This window comes from Diospyros lotus, chromosome 13, assembly GCF_014633365.1.
Source record: "Diospyros lotus cultivar Yz01 chromosome 13, ASM1463336v1, whole genome shotgun sequence".
In the NCBI taxonomy this organism is placed as follows: Eukaryota; Viridiplantae; Streptophyta; class Magnoliopsida; order Ericales; family Ebenaceae; genus Diospyros; species Diospyros lotus.
In genome coordinates, this window is record NC_068350.1 from 7539824 (window position 1) to 7560345 (window position 20522).

General features: G+C 38.2%; 2 protein-coding genes across 3 annotated transcripts; one reads left to right on the forward strand and one right to left on the reverse strand.

Moving 5' to 3' along the window:
* Positions 1-177: 177 nt before the first annotated feature.
* Positions 178-15296, forward strand: LOC127789317 (probable GTP diphosphokinase CRSH, chloroplastic). The gene is made up of 4 exons (XM_052318205.1): positions 178-796; positions 1644-2576; positions 3031-3309; positions 14229-15296. The coding sequence occupies exons 1-4, from the start codon at positions 395-397 to the stop codon at positions 14298-14300; spliced, it is 1686 nt and encodes a 561-aa protein (XP_052174165.1). The 5' UTR covers positions 178-394; the 3' UTR covers positions 14301-15296.
* Positions 14444-18084, reverse strand: LOC127789318 (probable protein phosphatase 2C 38). 2 transcript variants are annotated; one of them, XM_052318207.1, is made up of 5 exons: positions 17698-18084; positions 16932-17320; positions 15428-15798; positions 14976-15212; positions 14444-14872 (listed from the first exon to the last, which is right to left on the reverse strand). In XM_052318207.1, exons 2-5 carry the CDS (start codon positions 17251-17253, stop codon positions 14657-14659), a joined length of 1146 nt encoding a protein of 381 aa, XP_052174167.1. In that variant the 5' UTR covers positions 17254-17320; positions 17698-18084; the 3' UTR covers positions 14444-14656. The 2 variants fall into 2 exon arrangements, with proteins under 2 accessions (XP_052174167.1, XP_052174166.1); XM_052318206.1 differs by having other exon boundaries at positions 16932-18084.
* Between the last annotated feature and the right edge of the window lie 2438 nt (positions 18085-20522).

Sequence of the window (20522 nt, forward strand, 5' to 3'; positions counted from 1 at the left end):
TAGATTGCCATGGTATTTATGGTAAAATTTATTTTAATTTTTAATATTAATATAGGATTTATTTTGGGATTTAATTTGATAATTTTTTTTCCCTTTTTTTTTTACCAAAAAGGCTACATAAGGAAATACATTATTTTTTCAAATAAAGATAATAAGAACTGTACAGATACAAGTAAAATGAGCAAGGCTTGTATTTGGGAGGGAGGCCGTACCTTGTTGAATCACTCACTGATCACAAGTTATTCATTGATGGGCATGGAATTAGAATTGTTTCAGAAAATCCAAATAAGACAGATTTGCTAAATAGCTCGGCTTCGCAGAAGGGAGACGCTCAGGAACGAACGATCCATCGATGATCCATCCCTCTTATAGAGAGCTTCTGGAGTGAGTGATAATGGAGTTTCACTATGTTCACTGCCCAAGTACTCTTCCCGAAATTAGGGCTTTCACATGTCCTTCCCTCTCGTTACCATTCCCAACGGTTATCCGGCGGCAGCGCCGGCGGCCCGGCAGCGTCAGCTTGTCCGCAGCGGGAACATCGTCCCCGACGACGGCGCTGGAGCAGCCGGGGGGGAAGATGGTGGTGGAACTGGTAGGGGCATTCAACGAGCTGGCGGAGAGAATGAAGAAGAGCAAGGCGGCGGCGGCGGCGGCGCTGTCGACAAGCTCTTCCCACATACTCTTCAAGTCTCTGAAGCTGTCCATCCCCATTCTCCGGTCCCTCCCACTCGCTCCCGATGGCCGCTCTTCTCTCTCCAGGGCTTTATCTCTCGCTCTCCTCCTCGCCGATCTTCAGGTACCTACCAACTAACCTGATTATGTTAAAATTAAGCCCCTCCAATCCATTTCGCTCTTCTCTTATTAGAATAATCCTGGGCAATTTTGCTTCTCTATTGACAATTGGTTCGTTGACTTACAGATTAGTTTTGTATATCAAATTGCCAAATTGTGGAACATAGATGTTGACTTTGTTTTCTGGTAGGATACATTTCCCATGATATCATTACATGGCATGGATTGAGAAAAGGGAAATGTTTTACTATTGCCCTTCATTTGGTTGCAAAAAAATAATTTCCAATGGTGGTCTGCGGAATAGAGGACTGACAAATGAAAATACTAACTTAACCTCAAAATTTAAGACTGTTTTGAACTTCTTTGCAAGTTTCAGTTTTTTGTTTTTGTTTTCATCTGTGTAATCATTACAATGAGTGACAATTCCTGCCGTTGTACAATTCCAATGGTATTTCCTAAATCAACAATTCTCCCTCCCAAAAGCTAATAAGATGCTTCTCCATGCTGTTAATGCTAAATGACTGAAGACTTGGCTAATAGCGTACTATTTATAGCTGCATTATATATTTTTGCAGCCTTAGTGAAGACTAAAAGGAAAAGGAGTGGCAGGAAGCTTGAGGGAATTAAGCACTCTTCTCTTCTGCACCTTGCCCTCGTTTTAATGTGTTTAGTTTTCATATTTTTGTCTAATGAAGTTGAAAGAATTTCTGTTTCCTCTTGAAATATAATTAAATTTATTTAGCATCCCATGAATCCCGGCGGCCATAAAATCTGCAGTGGCTTTTGTTGTGAGATAAACTTGTACCCATCATTAGTTTTGTAGTTGCCTAAGTTGCAATATTTTATTTCAGATGGATGCAGAAGTTATTTCGGCTGGTATACTGAAAGAAGTTTTGGAAGCAGGTGCTATATCCATACTTGAAGTGAGAAATCGGATAGGTACTGGTACTGCTCATCTACTACATGAAAGTTACCGTGTGAAAAACATTTCAGCAAAAGTTGATGTTTTGGATGATGATACTGCTGCTGCGTTAAGGAAGTTTTGCTTGACATACTATGATGCCAGGGCTGTGATTCTAGACCTTGCTTTCAAGCTGGACACTATGAGACATCTGGATTACCTCCCAAGGTATCAACAGCAACTGCTTTCACTTGAGGTTATGAAGATACATGCACCTCTAGCTCATGCTGTCGGAACCAACTCTTTATCCCTGGAGCTGGAAGACCTCTCATTCCGATACTTATTTCCTTACTCATACCTTTATGTTGATACATGGTTAAGAAGTCATGAAACAGGAAATAAACCCCTAATAGATATGTACAAGGAATGTTTGCTTCAATCTTTAAAATCCGATCCCTTGTTGGCAGATATGGTTGATGATATCTCAGTCAAAGGTCGGTATAAAAGTCGTTATAGCACCATGAAGAAACTCTTAAAAGATGGTCGCAAGCCTGAAGAAGTAAATGATATATTAGGACTGAGAATTATACTGCATCCAACTTCTGGGGAAAATATGTCTGAAGTGGGTAAGAAAGCATGTTATAGGACACGTGAAATCATCCAGTCTTTGTGGAAGGAGATACCGAAAAGGTCAAAAGACTATATTGCCCAGCCCAAAGCAAATGGGTACCAGAGTTTGCATATGGCAGTTGATGTTAGTGACAATGGCAGGAGTAGACCACTAATGGAAATACAAATACGGACAATAGAGATGGATATGCTGGCTTCTGGTGGAATGGCGTCTCATTCGTTGTACAAGGGTGGCCTTACTGATCCAGAAGAGGTGAGTCCTGGATAATGTGATTTGAAGCTGGTTTCTCAAAACTTTATTTTAGTAAAAATCTATAACCTTTGGTAAACTATTTTCTCAATCTATATTTTTAAATCAAATATGTCATTCATTAAATGATCCAATTCATCTATTGGAAGAATTACATGATAGATAGCGCAAGGTTTAAGCTTTTGTTCTTTGGTACAAGTCAATGTAGGACAGAATTTGAGAGTCCATTGTTTCCATTGTGCTTGCAGGCAAAGTATATCTATTTTTCTATTGTATCATATTTTTACACTTTTTGTTGTCCCATAACCCCCATTCTGCCGGGGGAGGGGGGGTCATATGCAAGTCTGGATTTTAGTTGTGCAGATTCGTACCTCTTTCAGATGAATGAAACTAAGTTTGATATTGCATTTGTAGTAAACTAACAACACTAACATAAGGATTATCTGTTGATGCTCAGGCAAAGCGGCTTAAGGCTATTATGATGGCTGCAGCTGAACTTGCAGCAGTGCGCCTTAAAGATCTTCCTTCCCCAAATCATAGAAGCATTGATCACAGAGATAGAGTATTCCGTCTCCTTGACAAGAATGGAGATGGTAAGATCAGCATCGAGGAACTTATGGAAGTGATGGAAGAACTTGGTGCCAGTGGGGAAGATGCAAGGGAGATGATGCAACTCCTTGATTCAAACAGTGATGGTTCTTTGAGCTCAGATGAGTTTGAAATGTTCCAAAATCAGGTAAGCTAATACTTATTGAGATTTTTTTTTTTAATATCACTGTTGTTATGATGAAACTAAGGGCCCATTTTTGCTGGAATGGAAGTAGATGGAATGAGAATAGGAATGGAATGGAATCGAATCATCAATTCCATTGTCATGTTTGGGACAATCAGCAATGGAATGACCATTCTATTCCATTTTTATGGTTGGTACGCTATAGCTTGGATGGAATGGAATGAACAAAATAACCCTATGACAAATATACCCTTAGTCTAGAAATTGATATTTTTTTTTGAGTGTTAATAAAATATTTTTTGGGGTGTTAATAAAATATTATTCTTTTGGTGTTAATAGAATTGTTTTTATTTTTGGGCCTTAATGAAATAATATTTTTATTTTTTGGGTGTCAATAACGTATTATTTTTATTTTTTGGTCTAAATGAAATATTTTTTTTTTAAATTTTTGGGTATTAGTAAATGTTATTTTTATTTTTTTGTCCAAGGATATTTTTTGTACCTTTTAGAAAATATGGAGGGTAAAAAAGTAATTGAAACTATTTTTCATGGAATGGAAATAGGATTCTATCCAATTTGGAGGGAATTACCATTCTGCATTCCCTAGGGAATGGTTATTCTCTTTCCAAAGTTGCAACCAACCGTAATTTTACTCTTATCTCATTCTCTCAATCCCCATTTCAGCTAACCAAACAGGCCATAAATGTATTCCTGCCTTTTGTTATTATGACCCACTAACCTCATGGGTTCTATTGTGATTATTTTGTGGAGAGATGGGTGTGAAAACCTACAACCATAGCACTAAGTCTATGACCTGAGGTTCTCGGCATTATCCTCTATAGTGGTCTTTACGTATTAGTGATTATTGCTAAAGTTTAGTGATGAATGTGACTATGATAGTTTCAGGCTTTCAGTGAGTGGATAGGTTGTAATTAAGGAGCACAACTAGGTACCCCTACAAATTTGTTATTCCTGTTTAGCTCTCTGTGTGGGGTAAAAAATCATCAACAACAACATATCCAGCCTTTATTCCACTATGTGGGGTTAGCTACATGAATTCTAGACTTTTATGTGGGTTACGCCCCAACAAATAGTTTGTCTAGAATTCATATTTGGATCCGACTAGGTTTTACGCTGGCTGTCGGCTACCTAATGCAGTCCTTCTCCTTTATCTGAGCTTGGAACCGGCAGTGGATAACATCCCCTGGCGGAGTAATGATGAGATGAAGTTTCAACACCATCTTCATATGGAGAAGTTTCATGAGATGGTGGTGAATGAAGATAATTGATATAGTTGTGTTCCATCACTTAGTTGATGGAAAAAAAATCATACTAACAAAAAAGGTAGGGAAAAGAGAGAAGAAGAATGTTTTCTAATAAAAACATGCAGTTGAATATACATGAAGGGAACAAAATGGTCAATAATACAAGGGAGGGAAAAATACGCTCACTTACTCTGAGGTTTAGGTTAAATGTGGGCAGTTCCCCTAATGTTCTGAAAATAACAATGACCTCCATTTAACCTTATAAACGTTTTTGCATTAAACCCCCAGCTGTTACTTAAACCTAGTTAAAATTTTCAAATTGACTAAAATACCCTCACTCTCTTTCTCTTGCTCTATCTTCTCTTCCACTCTTTCCCTCGCTCACCTTCTTCTCTCTGTTCGGTTTGTCTATGGATAAACCTTCCTCAACTGACAACAAGGGTGGGTATGCCCCCTCTCTCCTTTCCTCTCTTCCCCTTTCTGCTGAATGGTAAACCACTAAACCCCATCTGGGTTCAGACATTGCTAAATACCACAGTGGGGTTGAGCTATCTCTCTCCCACATGTTGGAGCAAGCTCCTCCTATTGCAACGTGCTTGTTGTCATCTCACACTTGTGGCATCATCAATTGGATCTCCTTCTTTGTCAACTAAGCACCAGCATAGCAGGACCTATCCTTATTAGATGGCCGGGAAGACGGCCAGGAAGAGGATGGCTTCAGAGATTGAAGTTCAGGTGGATGGACCATTCCATAGCCATAGGTTTATTTGTTGAATGGCCACCCCCATGGGAAGCCCCTCTCGTGGTCACCTCAACAATATGGGTTATTCTTGTTGAGTATGATATACATTCCTCCTAGGGTTCCAACCATTCCACTATGAGTATGATTTGTGCTATGTTCTCTTGCAAACTAGTGTGATGTCAGTCTGATCAGCATAAAGGTCTGGGTCTTTCAACACAAGCCCGTTGTCCTTCTCGGTCCCCCTCTCACCTTCTCCTAATCATCTTTGATCAGGACTTCAATCCCAATCCCCAGGCCCCTTCCACATGCAGCTTCTTCAATGTGCCCTTATTTCCACCTAAAAGAAATTTACATACCATGGCTGGGTTTTGATTGCTGAGTCCAGCAATCAATGGCTTTGCCAGCCATCACTGATGCTTCTTATTTTTCTGAAATTGGAGGAGAGAGGAGAGAGAAAGGAAAGGTAAAATGGTCAGGGAAGGTCGTTGTTGGGAGTATCGCTGCAATTAAGTCAAACCTCAAGGGTGGTTATTGTAATTTCTCTATAAGAAAAAGGCAATTTAAGCAAAAACAATGTATCAAGAGTGACTTTAGAGGCTTCAAGAATGGGGCCCAAAAAAGTCTCCAAAGATTTTCAGTTCAAAGATCCTTCCATACAGAAAGATGAGATCAAAATTTCCCAATTTAGAGTTGGTGGAGAGGAGTTTAACATATTCATCCAACATTTTCCCATATCCCAAATGCATATACGTACCATGTCCGAAGAATCTATCTATCTAATTGGACTTCTTCCTCTCTATATTCTTCCAACACATGATCTTCATCAGACTCAAAATCAAATTCATTGATTTCTTGCTCATCTTCTTCTTTTGATTGAAAATCATCTTCATGAAGCTCTCACCCTAGAACTTCTTCGAGGTTGAAGCATCTTGTTTGTTCTGGATGCTTCACCAACCACTTCCCAAGTGAGCCCCGTACCAGGCTCAACTTCACGGGGGAAAGAGACGACGGCTGTAGCGGCAACGACGAAGAGGGAAGAGTGAGGAGAATTAGGGATTTAGGATTTTTTCTGAACATTGTTGAAGTATCACGCAAAGGGGGGGGGGGGGGGGGGGATTTCTTTGGGGATTTTACTGATTAGTCCAAAAGGCGTCGTTTTGTGCTTTGGCCAAAATGACTTCGTTTTGGCCAGTGAATTGCAAAAAAAATTAGGTGACCTAGGCGGGTAGGTGCTGATTGGGCCCGATTAATTGGGTCTGGCGCCTAGGATGCCGATTGGCATGAATTCACAGCGGCCAGGGGCTGCCTAACACCTCAGCGGTGCCAGCCACCTTTTTGAACACTGGGTCAGATGATCAGCCTGCATATCAAACTTTCTGCTGCTGATTCCAACAGAATATGAAGGATTGCTGTTGTTAACCAGAGCAAAGAAAATAAGGGTGATGTAATACACAAGAACCACATTAGCAATCAGTTGTTTCTGCATAGTGTTTTTTATATCAGAAACTCTGGAAGCTGACCAAATACTATCCAGGCCATAGTTTCAGTACTTTGATAATCCGGATCCATCATTTCAGATATGGCTATACTAATGAGTTGTTGATTATCCAGGACCTCACCAGGTAAATAGATATATGTAAGACAAGTAAAAGCTTCTCCCTGCTGCCAGACCTAATGGCAAGTCATCCAAGAATGGAAGAGGGCTTAATCCAGGAATTCATATTTCAGAGAGTAGACATGACTAGAGAGGCTGCTGAATTAGCTGCAAAATGTAAAAACTCTAGACCTCCCGAAATGAGATGCGAAAATGGTATGGCCAGAATGGGATGACCCTGTACCTGCTAAAGATAATACCTTTGAACAGATCTTACTATCAAAGAAAAGATAGAGCACCTAGGTTCCCCCGCCGGCATTTCCAGCAATAGTTGTCTTCTGAATTTCAAGAATGAAAAATCAGCTCCAAAACCAAAAAAAAGAAAAGTTCTGAGCAATACATTGATGTGGGATAGTAGGAAAAATTGCAGAAAGTAGGAAAGAAAGACGAGATAGAAAGAATAAGAAGAAGAAGAAGTTTCAGAAGAAGTAAAGCCAAGAGAGACGAAGAGAGGGGAAACAATATCAATACCATTGTATTATCAATACCAATCCAATTCTACTATAGATATATCAATACCAATGTATTCAATAATCAAGAGCTGAAGAAAAAGTTACATGATGAGCCTTATTTATAGGACAGGACTAAATCTAATTCTACTGAGATTCCAATCCAAATTCTATAATATCTATAATCATCGAAAAATGGAAACAAATAAAAAATAACAAGATAAATTCCAATCTAAATCTAAATCTAATCTTTAAAATCACAATAGGAAACAATGTCAAAATATGATTCTAATCTCTAAATCAAATATAACTTTATCATATAAATAGTAATCATAAATCAACACAAGATAAATAAAAACAAGATAAATCAATCCTTATCATACATCATCAGTGGTGCAAAGGGAACCATTTTAGACTTACAGTTTCAACATTATTTCCTTTGCCATTCACTTGTGATAGAGAACCAGATGGGTGTTGTGAAAACTTCGAAAACCAATGGTGAAAATATATCAGATTCAATTTACATAAGAAAAATTAAGGCATTAAAAGTTTAAAGTGAGAGGGACTTTATAGCCCTTGCCTTTTTCTTGTCTTCTTCCATTGGATCTGCCTTAGGGATTGTTCCAACTTTGGCATGCCTTTCCTTTTTCATTGCCTCCTCGACAAAGGGCTCAGACTGGACAAGCCCAAACTTGAAGGTAATGTGTCAGTGATAATAAAAAAAAATCCCATACAACACCTTACTCAACCAACAATGGTGGGCCCCCTCATCTCTCTCTCCTGAATCCATTGCAGAACCTAGCTGATGACCCAATAGGCCATCGATGTTTCTGTATTCGACATTTGGAGCAACGACTACTGTGGATATCATCGTGGATTGCCTGAGAATCCTTCTTGTAACCAGAGAATCAGTTAAGACTATCTTAGGGCTCGCTAGGAAAGACACTTTGATGTATCAGGGGTGTATTTAAGAGAAGGTGCAGAGATACAAAAATAAAGTGTAGAAAGAGGGTAACTTTGCTAAGGATGAAGAAGATGAAGTTACCTTGACAAGGGGCCAACTTTATATAGTTGGGAGGCGAGTGTTATGGCTCAAGAATTGCCTAGAATCGTAGCAAAAATTAGTTACCACTCATTTCTTGGGTGTATCTCATTGAGTTCATCCTCAATTGCCCCAAATCCCCTACCATCTGAAGATTCAAGGTGTGATTTGGGGGTTGGAAGCATCATGGGTTGTTAACGCAATTTAAGGAGGTTTGAGATACCCCATGGTTGAAGGTGGCTAGTAGGTTGTGATGCTGAATGTGGCATGTAAGCTTCAAGGTCAAAGGAGGTCTTAAAGCTCTAAGGCCAAGGTTGGCCTATAAACTCTAAGGCCAAGGGCCACTTGTAGATTCTAAGACCGAAGGTAGCTTGTAGACTTTGAGGCCGAGGGTGGCTTGTAAGCTCTAAGGCTAATGGTAGCTTGTAGACTCTAAAGGTTGAGTGCGCTCAATCCCATGACGCTGCATGAGTGTGTCCTTGTGGGGCTAACTAACCCCCAGGGTTAAAACTTGTCTCTAATAACATGATGTGCACGTCATGATTATATGGCCATCAAATGCATCACCCGTGATTGTTGGGGTTCATGCTGGAGCTAGCTCCTCCTATTACAACATGGTCATCATTATCGCACACTTTCGGCCTCATAAGTTTAATCTCCTCGTCATTAACTGAGCCCCAACATAGCAGGACCTATCAAGTTATCTATGGTTGGGAAGAAGATGGCTTTGGAGATTGAAGTTTAGACAGGTGGATCATACCATAGCCATAGGTTAATTCGCCGACAGACCACCCCCATGGAAAACCTTCTTGTGGTCACCCTTGACAATATGGGTTGTTCTTATCTGGGTTTGGGTTTCAAATAGTCAGTCTAATTCATATTCCACCCAGGGTCCCAACCGTTCAATTATGAGAGTGACCATGCTATATTTCAATTAGGTTTTTCAATGTGAGCTCATCATCCTTCTTAATTAGCCTAGAATAACCTTAGCAACCTCATCTCCTCATTCTTTGTAATTAAAAAGAGATTTGCTTTGCTTTTTATTTGTGCTTCTTAGGAATTAAAGGATGATTGCTGTAACATTAGGCCCACCAAAGGTCGGATGGATTGGCCTATTGATAAACGTTGATCTGGTTGTAATCATATTTTAAAGCCTCGGAATGAGTGACAAGCAGTCATTATAAGGATCCAAGCTAGGCTAAATAGCATGCCAAAAGGCTAAGCATATGAGGCTACAGTGTGAACGAGAGTGGTTCATGAAGGAATGAATATTCAAACATATGTAGGAAGATAGAGAGGAAAGAGGGAGAATGAGAATAAAGGCCCTTTCTCACCTTATCCTCATATTTGACTAGGACTTCAATCCCAATCCCAGCCATTTTGTATGTGTCTTCTCTGCAATGTCCTTATCTCCAGTTGAAAGATGTCAAAACGCCATGGTTGATGGACAGCTGATGCTGAACCCGAAACCAAAACACAAGAGTAATCTCAATTACTCGAGTCAATATCATTAATCAGTGTCAATAATCAAAGTCTCTTCAATTACAATCTAAACGACTATTTATAGACAACTAATTAACAAAATTATACTCTAACTAGGATTTCTGAATCCAATCTAATTGCAGCCCGCTTGGTAGAAGGATTTGAAAATGGTAATTCCCCACACCCTGCCCCAGGCGGCTGGGTATAATATAATCCCACTTTGGTGGGATTAAAGTTTTTGCCTTGAATATAAAAATCCATCAACTCTTTCATCATTTCCTCTCTCCCTCTGCAACCAGCCATTGCCCTCCTTCCACCACCACAGCCACAGTCACTGTTGCTGTCCACCGCTATCACCACTCAACATCACTGTCCACCACCATGCTCGCTCTCTCTCCCACCCCCCCCCCCCCCCCCCCCCCCCGGTTTCTCTCTTCTTCTTCCAGATCTGATTGATTGTCATTTTTCCAGATTTTCCAGATCTACTTCTTGGTTTCCACATTCGCCAGATTTGATTTTTGATTCCTAGTCTCTTCTTCTTGATTTTCCTGATTTTTGATTTTTGATTTGCCAGATCTTTCTTCTTCTTCTTCTCTCTCCCCCTTCTATCTTCTTCTTCTTCTTCCAGATCTGATTGATTGCCATTTTCCCAGATTTTTCAGATCTACTTCTTCTTGGTTTCCACATTCTCAGATTTGATTTTTTACTCCTTGTCTCTTCTTCTTCTTGATTTTCCTGATTTTGGGTTTGCCAGATCTTTCTTCTTCTCCTCCTTTCTTCTGCTGCTGCTGCTTGTTCTCGATTTTCCAGATCTTTCTTTTTCTTCTTCTTCTTGGTTATTAATTTTTTAGATTTTCCAAATCTTTGATTTCCAGATGCTTTATCTGATGTCCTATCGTTCCAGTGCGCAACTGTCCCGTTCTTAATTGGAGCAGTTGCATTTGGCTTTTGAGCTGTCAAATTTAAATCAACAACTGTTGCAAAGATGGACTTTGTTAGATGAAACAATTGTCCTTTCAAGTTTTGGCTTGGGAGTCATATGGGTGCAGCTCAACTTCTCAAACTCAATTTTGTTGAAAAATCGACAATCTTGGGAAAAACTTTGTTGAAAAATTAAAATAAACATTCTAATGTGAGACAGTAGGAAGATAAGAGAAGAAGAAGAAGAAGAAGAAGAAGAAGAAGAGAGAAAGAGAGAGAGGAACTCAAGAAAGGAAAATCTTATTATTCAATCATCCAAAGCTGAATGATAACAACTAATTAAAATATGATTATTATCTCTAAAATCAAATGTAACTCTATCTAATCCCTAAATTAAATAAAAATTCTATTATCTAAACAATTATGATAAATCAAAACAGAACAAGTAAAATCAAATCTAAATCTTATTTTTAAAATCAAAATAGAAAAATATCCCTACCATATTCTCAGCAACAAATCTTGGTCTTCTATTTCAAAAAACAAAAACGTCTTTATAGTTGTCCAAGGGCTCTTGCCATTTGTTTTCTGAGACTGGTTCATGAACTTTTCCACCTTCAGATGGATTTTGAAATTTTTATTCTCAAATCTGCTATTAGATTATATCCTTTGGAAAATGGGCGATGTGGTAAGTTGACAAATAATAATAAGGAATACCTTATTCATAACTTGATATACCAAACATGGGATGGTATTACCATGTGACACGGTAATACCATGTTTGGAATCTCACTTGATGTGGGATAAATTAATCCAAGAACAATTTTATACCCCTGAAGTGGGATTATTTTATACCACCACCCCCAGGTATAATATATAATCCCACTTTGGTGGGATTAAACTTTTAGCATTGTCTGGATGATTTTTCCCTTGAATATAAAAACCCATCGACTCATTCTTTCATCACTCCTCTCTCTCTCTCTCCCCCCCCCCCCCCCCCCCCCCCCACTTCTTTTTCTTCTTCTTGATTTCCCAGATCTTACTTCTTCTTCTTCTTCTCGATTTTCAATCTTTCAGATTTTCCAAATCTTTGATTTCCAGATGCTTTGTTTGATGTCCTATCCTTCCAGTGCGTAATTGCCCCTATGGTTCTTAATTGGAGAAGTTGTAAAACTCATAGTTGAAGTCTTTGTTTCTCGGTTGCATTTGGCTTTTAAGCCATCAAATTTTGATCAACAACTATTGCAAAAAATCAACAATCTTAGGAAAAATTAAAAGAAACATTCTAATGCGGGGCAGTAAGAAGATAAGAGATTAAGAAGAAGAAGAAGAAAAGGAGGAAAAGCAGAGAGAGAGAGAGAATTGCAGAAAGTAGGAAACAAACAGAAGAGATTAAGAAGAAGAAGGGAGAAGAGAATAGAGAGAAAGAAAGAGGAAATCTTGTCATTCAATCATCCAAAACTGAATAAAAGGTTATGTTATGTTGCCTATTTATAGGCAATTAAAAGATAACTTATCTAAAGAAAACTACTAATCAAAATATGATTATTATCTCCAAAACCAAGAATAACTCTATCTAATCCTTAAATTAAATAAAATTCTATTATCTAAACAATAAATCAAAACAGAACAAGATAAAGGCCTCATCTAAATCTTATTTTTAAAATCAAAATAGGAAAATATCCCTACCACATCCTCAGCAAAAAAATCTTGTTCTATTTCAAAAAAAAAAAATGTGTCTGTGGTTGTCAAAGGGCTCTTGCCATTTGCTTTCCGAGGCTGATTCATGAACTTCTTTTCCACCTTCAGATGGAGTTTGAAATTTTTATTCTCAAATCTGCTATTAGATTATATCCTTTGGCAAATGGGCGATGTGGTAATTTGACAAATAATAATATGTAATACCCCATTCACAACTTATGGGATAAGTATTACTTTAGGTTATACCTTCTATACCAAACATGGGAACAATGTTACTTAATCTGGTCACTATTCTATCCCATCTTTAATTTAATTTAGATACCAAATGGGTCGTCAGGACTGTAAACTTAATCTCAATCTAATTAGGAGGATTCTACTAACTAAAAGAAATAAAAGGTATTAAAAAATCAAAAGAAATTAGAAAATAAATTAAAATAAGTAGACAAAATAAATAAACAATACTAGTTCCTAAAATTCACTATTCTATTCCACATCAACAGCTCCTCTTTGTTCTTTTTTTTACTTTTTATTTTGGATAAACTTTAAGTAGCGCCCTTGAGTTTTGGCAATACGACACCATTTTTAAAAATGGCACAATCCTCCCTTGCAAAAATTGAGCATGTAAATTGACAATTTTATCCTTATATTTAAACAACTCTCTCTTTGCCCCTCTCCTTTCTGGATGACTTTCCAGTCCTCGTCCAGCGGATAACTTCAGGGGTGCTGAATGAAATTTAGGGTGTGTTTGATAGCATGAAAAATACATGAAAAATGTCACATCCAAGGAATTGAATTCCATTTTTAGTGTTTGACACTATATTTTTCATGAAATTGAATTCCATAGTACAATCATTAAAGCATGTTTTTGCTTTTTTTTCATGAAAAATTCCATCTTGGGGAGAGATGATTTTTGTTTTTCATGCTGGAAAATACTTTCCTTTCCAACTAAATGCTATCAAACACACCCTTACTTTTTTTTTTTCTTGAAATAAGAGGAAAGGGAGAGAGGAAGAAAGGAGAACGCTATTTTCAAAGCGTTATGAAATGGTACTTTTTTCTATAAGAAAAATGCAGTTTAAGCAAAAACAATGTATCAAGAGAGTGACTTTAGAGAAAGACGTGGGCAAAGCAAGTGTCATTTGGCCAATGATTGTTGTTATTACTACTCTTTCTAAGTTTAGATTGTTGATTTTGGCATCAGAGTTCTTTTTATCACCAACTCGCCTGAGCTTGGTAATGTGTTGCCTTTGCAAGAAAGTTTAGTTCAGGCACCCAGCCAGCTTTTCTTATTGGGACGGCTCGTTTGCCATCATCTCATGTTTATGAAGCATTTTTGTCGCCAACTATTCATACTAGTGCTCATAAACTGTTAACCAACTCGAAGATTTAATTCATCTGTTATCTTTTTTATGAGCCATGCCCTTATTCGATGAGTTTGTGGACTGTTGGTTTTGGATATTATTTGTTTATATCTTGAGCATCAGAGGAAGGCAAATAGTCTTAAGAAGGGTGAATATTTTATCTAGATGAAAGAGAGTCCATCTCCTCTGATCTTTAAGTTGGAAAACGTAAGCACATGCTCCTAAGGAAAATATATATATATATATATATATACAATTACATTAATTTTGTTATCAAGTATTCATTTACTGCTAAATTGCTTGTGTAGGTTGTGCTGATGCGTAGCTTAGAGGATAGAGATGATGAATACAAGAAGAGCTTGGAGACAGCCTTACGGTGAACTAGTCAGTCATCTTCGCATCTAACCAGACCACCCACCTAATTGGTCTAGCTCGTGTAATGAGTGTAAATCTATTTGATTCTGTTTGGTTTATCAGACAATAAATCATTGGATTTGTATATCCACAGAAGAATGTGTAGTCGTGCTGAAAAAAGAGGATAGAGATAAACAACACTGGAAAAGTAGTTAGTTACATTATCAGTGACTTGTTTGTTTCAATATAATAATCATGAGCCTAATTGATACAACCTTAAAAGAAGCCCATAGAAAACGAGCCGAAAGAAGAAACCAACAACCTTATCTATACATACAGGGACCGATGGCATGGAAGAAGAGTCTGAATCAAATTAGGCTTTCTAGGTCGAGCCCCCACCCCCCTTTACTGACAGACTGCAATTTCGAGTGTAATTCCGGGACATGGACTGCTGATCAAGAAACACGACTATTACTGTAATGTCGTCGTGGAAATGTCTCCTCACCCCTCTCTGGATCTTCTTCAGGTCTGAGTATCTCATTTCTCTCTTCTTCGCCGCCTCCTGCATGGCAGCTTTAACAAGCCTCCTGGCAATGCCCTGCATAAAATGCGCAGGATTTCAGTTCAGTTCAACTCAACTTAGGTGTTGACCCGAATCCAATCCATACTGCTGAGATGAGAAGAAAGAGGGGAAAACTTACAATCCGCGGAGAGTTGTTAACAATATCCACAGCCTCCTCGTTGCTAAGTTGCTCCCAAAGACCATCCGATGCAAATATGAGAAACCGATCCTCGGGATTGAGTTTGTGTACGAAGATTGAAGGCTCTGGACTAAGGATTGGCTTAGGGAAGGGCTCGGGCAATCTGAACTTTGCCAGTAGTGGTTCTTTGTTGAACTCTGCCTTCTTTAGGTAGGCATCACCAATGGATCTGGAAACCTGTAAGGCGACAAATAAAAGGGGCATCACCAGCCGCATACATTGCTCGTTAGTTAGTCTAATAGAGGTCTTAATTGTATTGCTTGCTTGCTTTGGTTGGTCACTTTCTGAATGAGAAACTGTGGTGTTGCAGATAGATAGATAGATACCTTTTTGTTGGAATGGAAATATTATAAATCCATGTCAAAGAGCTGAAAAAGAAGCTTGCGGATTACCTGAATGAGACCCTTCACGCGCCAAACCTTGTGTTTCATGACCACAATTTGTGAATCGTGGGGATGCGACGAACGAAGCTCATCCCTCACAGATTGGATGCTCGCATTGTGCTCCAACGATAGCTGAATTGCTGTTGTAACCCCTTTCACGTCCTTCTCTGCCCTCCCTAACACCACACGGGAATCTCCAGCATTTGCAACGTACAGAAGTTCGTTGCATATTATCCCCACCAAACAACACGATCCAACCGATGCGATTTGTGGCTTCTCAAGCCATTGCCGCTTCACAAGGGATAGGAAGTCCTCTTCGGTTGCCAAGAATGCTTTTTTGATAACATTTGCAGAGATCTCTCTGTGCTCAGAGGCAAATCCTGAATGAATCCCAACAAATCCTTAATCAGAAAAATACCCAACCCAAGGGTGAAAAACTTGGAACAAGTTATAAGTTGGAGTGGAGGTGAAACAAATGGATTGGAGTTGAACAGAAGGGTCATGAGCGCTTAATATATGTATGGACAGTCACATGGGTTAAAAACAAACATGATTGAAGAATTATTAAACTTCCATCATTCTAGGTGTAACCAAAATGCAAGAATATCTAATGTTCAAAACTCATATGACAACCAAAATGAGAGTTCTATCATCAGATTAATATCAACAAAAACAAGAATGAAAAAAAAAAAAGAGGAAAAACAAAAAGATGCTAGCAAGTATGGTCTAATCAAATCAATAAGTAAAATAATTGATGTTGACCTTAGCTTTTAGAACAGCATAGAAATTCAGTACTCAAAACTATCTGATGCAGAACCAGCAAATCAAGAACAAAGAACTAAATTGGAGAATACCTCCCCGTTGAAAATTGTGGGACCGAGCGGCGGGAGCCCAACAAGAGAGGGCATCCCAAGAATTAAATTGGAGAAACTCCTATCAATATCAACTCAATATGAAAGCTGTCTCAAGGAATACATCCGAAAGAGATTATATAGGCTATTAATCATATCCTAGTTAGGGAACCTCGAGGAATCCCTAATTTAGGACTCATTAATTAGGAAATAAACAAAATAAATAACTAAAAACATGCTAGTTCCAATATATATGCGACTACGCCTAGAATAATATCTATCAAAATATTTGCTTCCATGCCTTCCATCACTATCATAAGCAAGTGACATGAGCAGGTATATATTATGTATTGTAATGTCTGCTTTTGTGCAACACAACGGAATCCTTTCTGCTTGAACTTCCAAGATGGTTTTCGAGCAATAGATCAAAACAATGAGTGGCTCTCTCTATGGATTTAACAATTATTTCAAGACTTGTCTTTCTTCTATTACTTGGTTATGATCATCACTAGCTTTGGAGGGTTAGATAAAACATTGCCAGATAGTCATGAAATGCAATATATTATATTACACAAGTGCAAGAACTTCAACATCAATGCCATTAACTAGGGAAAACATATTAGAATCAAATTGGATAAAAATAGGAAATGGGAAGAGCATACTCTTGAAATTGAGGAACAAGTTCTCATTTACAAATCGAGACGTCTCGGGCCCTCCATGTCCATCGTAAACGCCAATAAACGTCCCCCTAGGGCCTGAACCAAGGTTACTCAATTGCCCTGATTCTAGCTGGCTTTGATCCTCCAACAAACTGTTGGCTTGCATTACTGCCATTGAAAATTCTCCATTTACATGATACCCCAAATCCTTATACCACAACAAACCATCAACCTTGCCGCCCGAATCGCCGTTTTGGTGCTTCCCATCCCTGCCCCGGCGGCCTCCACCATCCTCAACAGATGGTTTCCAGCATGGTTTAACCATTTTTTATGGAATCCCTTGCCTCTGATCTCAAATTTGTGTGTATATATTGGTACAGTATTTGATCTTCCTAGCGATCCAATAATCAAATTGTTTATCAACCGCAGTTGCCAAGCACAAATGTCAATCCAATAAACCCTATATATATATATATATATATTATCCAAAGGAACCGGCAAACAAAATATTCATCAAACCCAGACCAAAGACAAGATCCAGACCCAACCTCAGGTCCAGTTTTTGCTTGTGCTCGAAACCCACACCCCCAATTCGAGAAATTATATACCCACCAGCACTACAGGACCCAGACACCATTAAAATGGGCAAAACTCCAAAAAGGGACCAAATGGGTATGGGCAGAATCAACAAGCAGACCTCCGTGAGGACATTAATCGAGTAGTTTTTGTGCAAATTCAGAGAATATGGAAGGCTGCCTCTTTATCATACCTTGAACCTGGGTTGATTGCACTTGGCCCTTCCATGGCGTGTCACCTCTGAAGGCAGCCTCTTAGCTGTAAAAAACCATATAGATTTGATGGTGGCAGAGTTTGTTCTCAGATCAGAGGGATCAAAACAAAAGGGGGCAATGGATAAGAAAAGGGTGCAGAGGGTTTTGGAATTTCTTGGCAGAAGATCTTCAGATTGGTGTCAGATGAGATCTGAGATTATGGTTATGGAGAGGAGGAAGGAAGGATATTAAAAAATCAGAACAAATAAACAAACAACAAAGGAGGAGGAGGCAGCTTTTAAACTACTAGTTCTCTCTGACATTTTTTGTTTTTTCATGCCCCTTTATATTCTCTCTCTCTCTCTCTCTCTCTCTCTCTCTCTCATTGTTGTATGTTTCCTATGTATGTGTGTTAATGGGTTTCCAATTACATGGCTGAGATTTTGTCTCCGCATCTTTATGCAGAAGATAGATGCATGAATATTGAATAGCAACCCACCATTTTAGGCTGTTTTTCCTCATCTTTTTAACCTTTTTATTTTTCTTGTGTCTCTGGTTCCAACTTTTGGTGGTGTGCGTGTGCCTCTTTTCTTTTCTTCTCTTCTCTTCTCTTCTCTTCTCTCCTCTTCTTTCTCCATCCTTGCCTTTGAGTAAATCCAAAGGGCAGCGATCCCCATTCCTCACCAACTCAACTCTTTCTACCTATTTTCTCTTTTTCACATTCATTCTCTATGTGCTTGCTCACTCACTCAACCAATTACCAATATCTTTTCTGATTCCAAATCCAATTTCTGTCACCAACTGGCCACTTTACCTTAACAAACTCCCAGAATAACTCTCTTTTTTTTTTTTTTAGAAAATTATCCTTATGACTTGATTTTGTGATTTTTAAGTTACTACCCTAAAATTAAAATGTATCAATTTCCAAAAAGTCTTCTCTAGTTTCATTGATGAGGGCAATGCCATTTACTTCTGAGTGGCTCAGCGTGGGGAATGAAATTAACGAATGATAACTGCCCTTAAAAATGTGCACAGTGATGGTGCCATGTGTCCCCTCTTTCCACCCAATCCAATTAATTAATTAATTAAAAGAAAAAGGGAGAGAGAAGTGGAACCCACCTGGCATCAAGCATAGAGACCGCCCAAAAAATGCAGTGACGGTGAAATTTCCCACCGTTGGGGGAACCGTCGTGGGCCGATCCTACGGCCCAGATCCAAAGCTTCAGCTCTCAGTGGGCCCCCCGCCAAAGCAGCTTTTCCTTTTTTGGTTGATAAGAAAGGTGGCATTGAATGTCACACGTCATAAGCAAAGTTGGGAAAGAAGTGGCATTTGTGCCCTTGTTTTTCTTTTTTACATGTTTTTTTTTTAATTTTTATATTTCCACTCACAAATTTGCCTTTTTATTTCATTTATTTATTAAAAACTATACAAAAGTAATATTATATGTTCATTTATTAAAACCAAAAAGTTCATCTCTATAATTTATATTTACAAAATTATTATTATTATTATTATTATTATTATTTGCATAAAAAGTGTAAATATGTTTCATTTCCAAAAAACAACCTTTCAGCTGTTGTAAAATGTTTTTTGATTTTTTATTTCTAATTTTTTAGCTTTTATTTTTCATATACAAAATTTGGAAAACAAGTTCAAATGTAAAAAGTGAAAAATATTAACTTTAATATAACAAATCAGAATATATGTTCAAAAAAGAGAGTTGCTTCTTTAGTGTAATTGTAACTTTGTATTAGATATTGAAATAAAGATGACTTGGAAAAAATTAGGTAAAAAATCCACATTTTTTTAATATTTAAATTAGTTAGAAAAATATCGAAAATTTATTTTAAAGAATTTTCAAGTTTACTTTAATTTAGAAAATTTTCATTTTTTAAAATCGCCATTATTAATTTAAATATTTTTCTGAAATAATTTACAACCAAACAGGCCTATATTCTGTGGGGGTAGGGGAATTAATGAATGAATGATAAGTGCGGTTAAAAATGTGCAGTAGAGCTAATTGCGTCCACTCTTCCTTCCTTCCTACCCAACCCGTGTGGGACCCACATTGACATTGGCATTTTGAAGATGGGCCCCACCCCCACCCCCACCCCCACCCAACCAAAAACAAGGGCATTGTGGTGAGATTACCCACTACTAGGGGCAAGCATCACGGGGTGATCTAACGGCCCAGATCCAAAGTCTCATGGCTTGTCTTGTGCCCTTGATTCAGATGCAGGAACATGGAAGATGGTTAGTTGCTATATTTGGTGTATAAGTGGAATGGTTAATATACTGTTATTGGGTGGATATGACGCTTGCCTATTGCCCTATTGCCTATTGCCCATTGGCTATTGGCCGTTGATGTTAAAGATGATGATGATGATGGCTGGCTGACTGGCTGATTAATGTCACATGTTAAATTAATTATAAGCAATGCTAGTTGCGTGGAATAACTAATTAGCTTAACTCACCTTTTTAATGTCCTGTCAGCGACTTCAACTTCTTCACCAAATCATCACAAAAGCTTACGAGCTTTTGCTAATTAAGTTTGGACGGAGGTGGTGGTGGGTGTGGGCAATCCTAATTACAAGCCACACCCGGTTTTAAATTCCTTTCTTTATTGTTTCAATCATTATTTTTCATATAATTTATAAGTTTAATTCATATTAAACTAAATCATGAACTCCTTAATTAATTAGTTCTGGGAAAAATCCACCCTTTACACCTTTAAAAGTTTTCCTCTCTACATATACTCCCCATTTAAATGTTATTTGCATCCATTCGTGCTATTGAGTTCTTAAAGATTTCGAAATTGCTACT

Coding starts and splice junctions, on each gene's coding strand:
- LOC127789317 (XM_052318205.1), top strand. CDS start 395: ATGGAGTTTCACTATGTTCACTGCCCAAGTACTCTTCCCGAAATTAGG. Junction 2,577..3,030: donor GCCTTACTGATCCAGAAGAG/GTGAGTCCTGGA, acceptor GTTGATGCTCAG/GCAAAGCGGCTTAAGGCTAT. Junction 3,310..14,228: donor TTGAAATGTTCCAAAATCAG/GTAAGCTAATAC, acceptor TTGCTTGTGTAG/GTTGTGCTGATGCGTAGCTT.
- LOC127789318 (XM_052318207.1), bottom strand. CDS start 17,253: ATGGTTAAACCATGCTGGAAACCATCTGTTGAGGATGGTGGAGGCCGC. Junction 15,213..15,427: donor GCGTGAAGGGTCTCATTCAG/GTAATCCGCAAG, acceptor GTCGCCTTACAG/GTTTCCAGATCCATTGGTGA. Junction 14,873..14,975: donor TTAACAACTCTCCGCGGATT/GTAAGTTTTCCC, acceptor CATTTTATGCAG/GGCATTGCCAGGAGGCTTGT.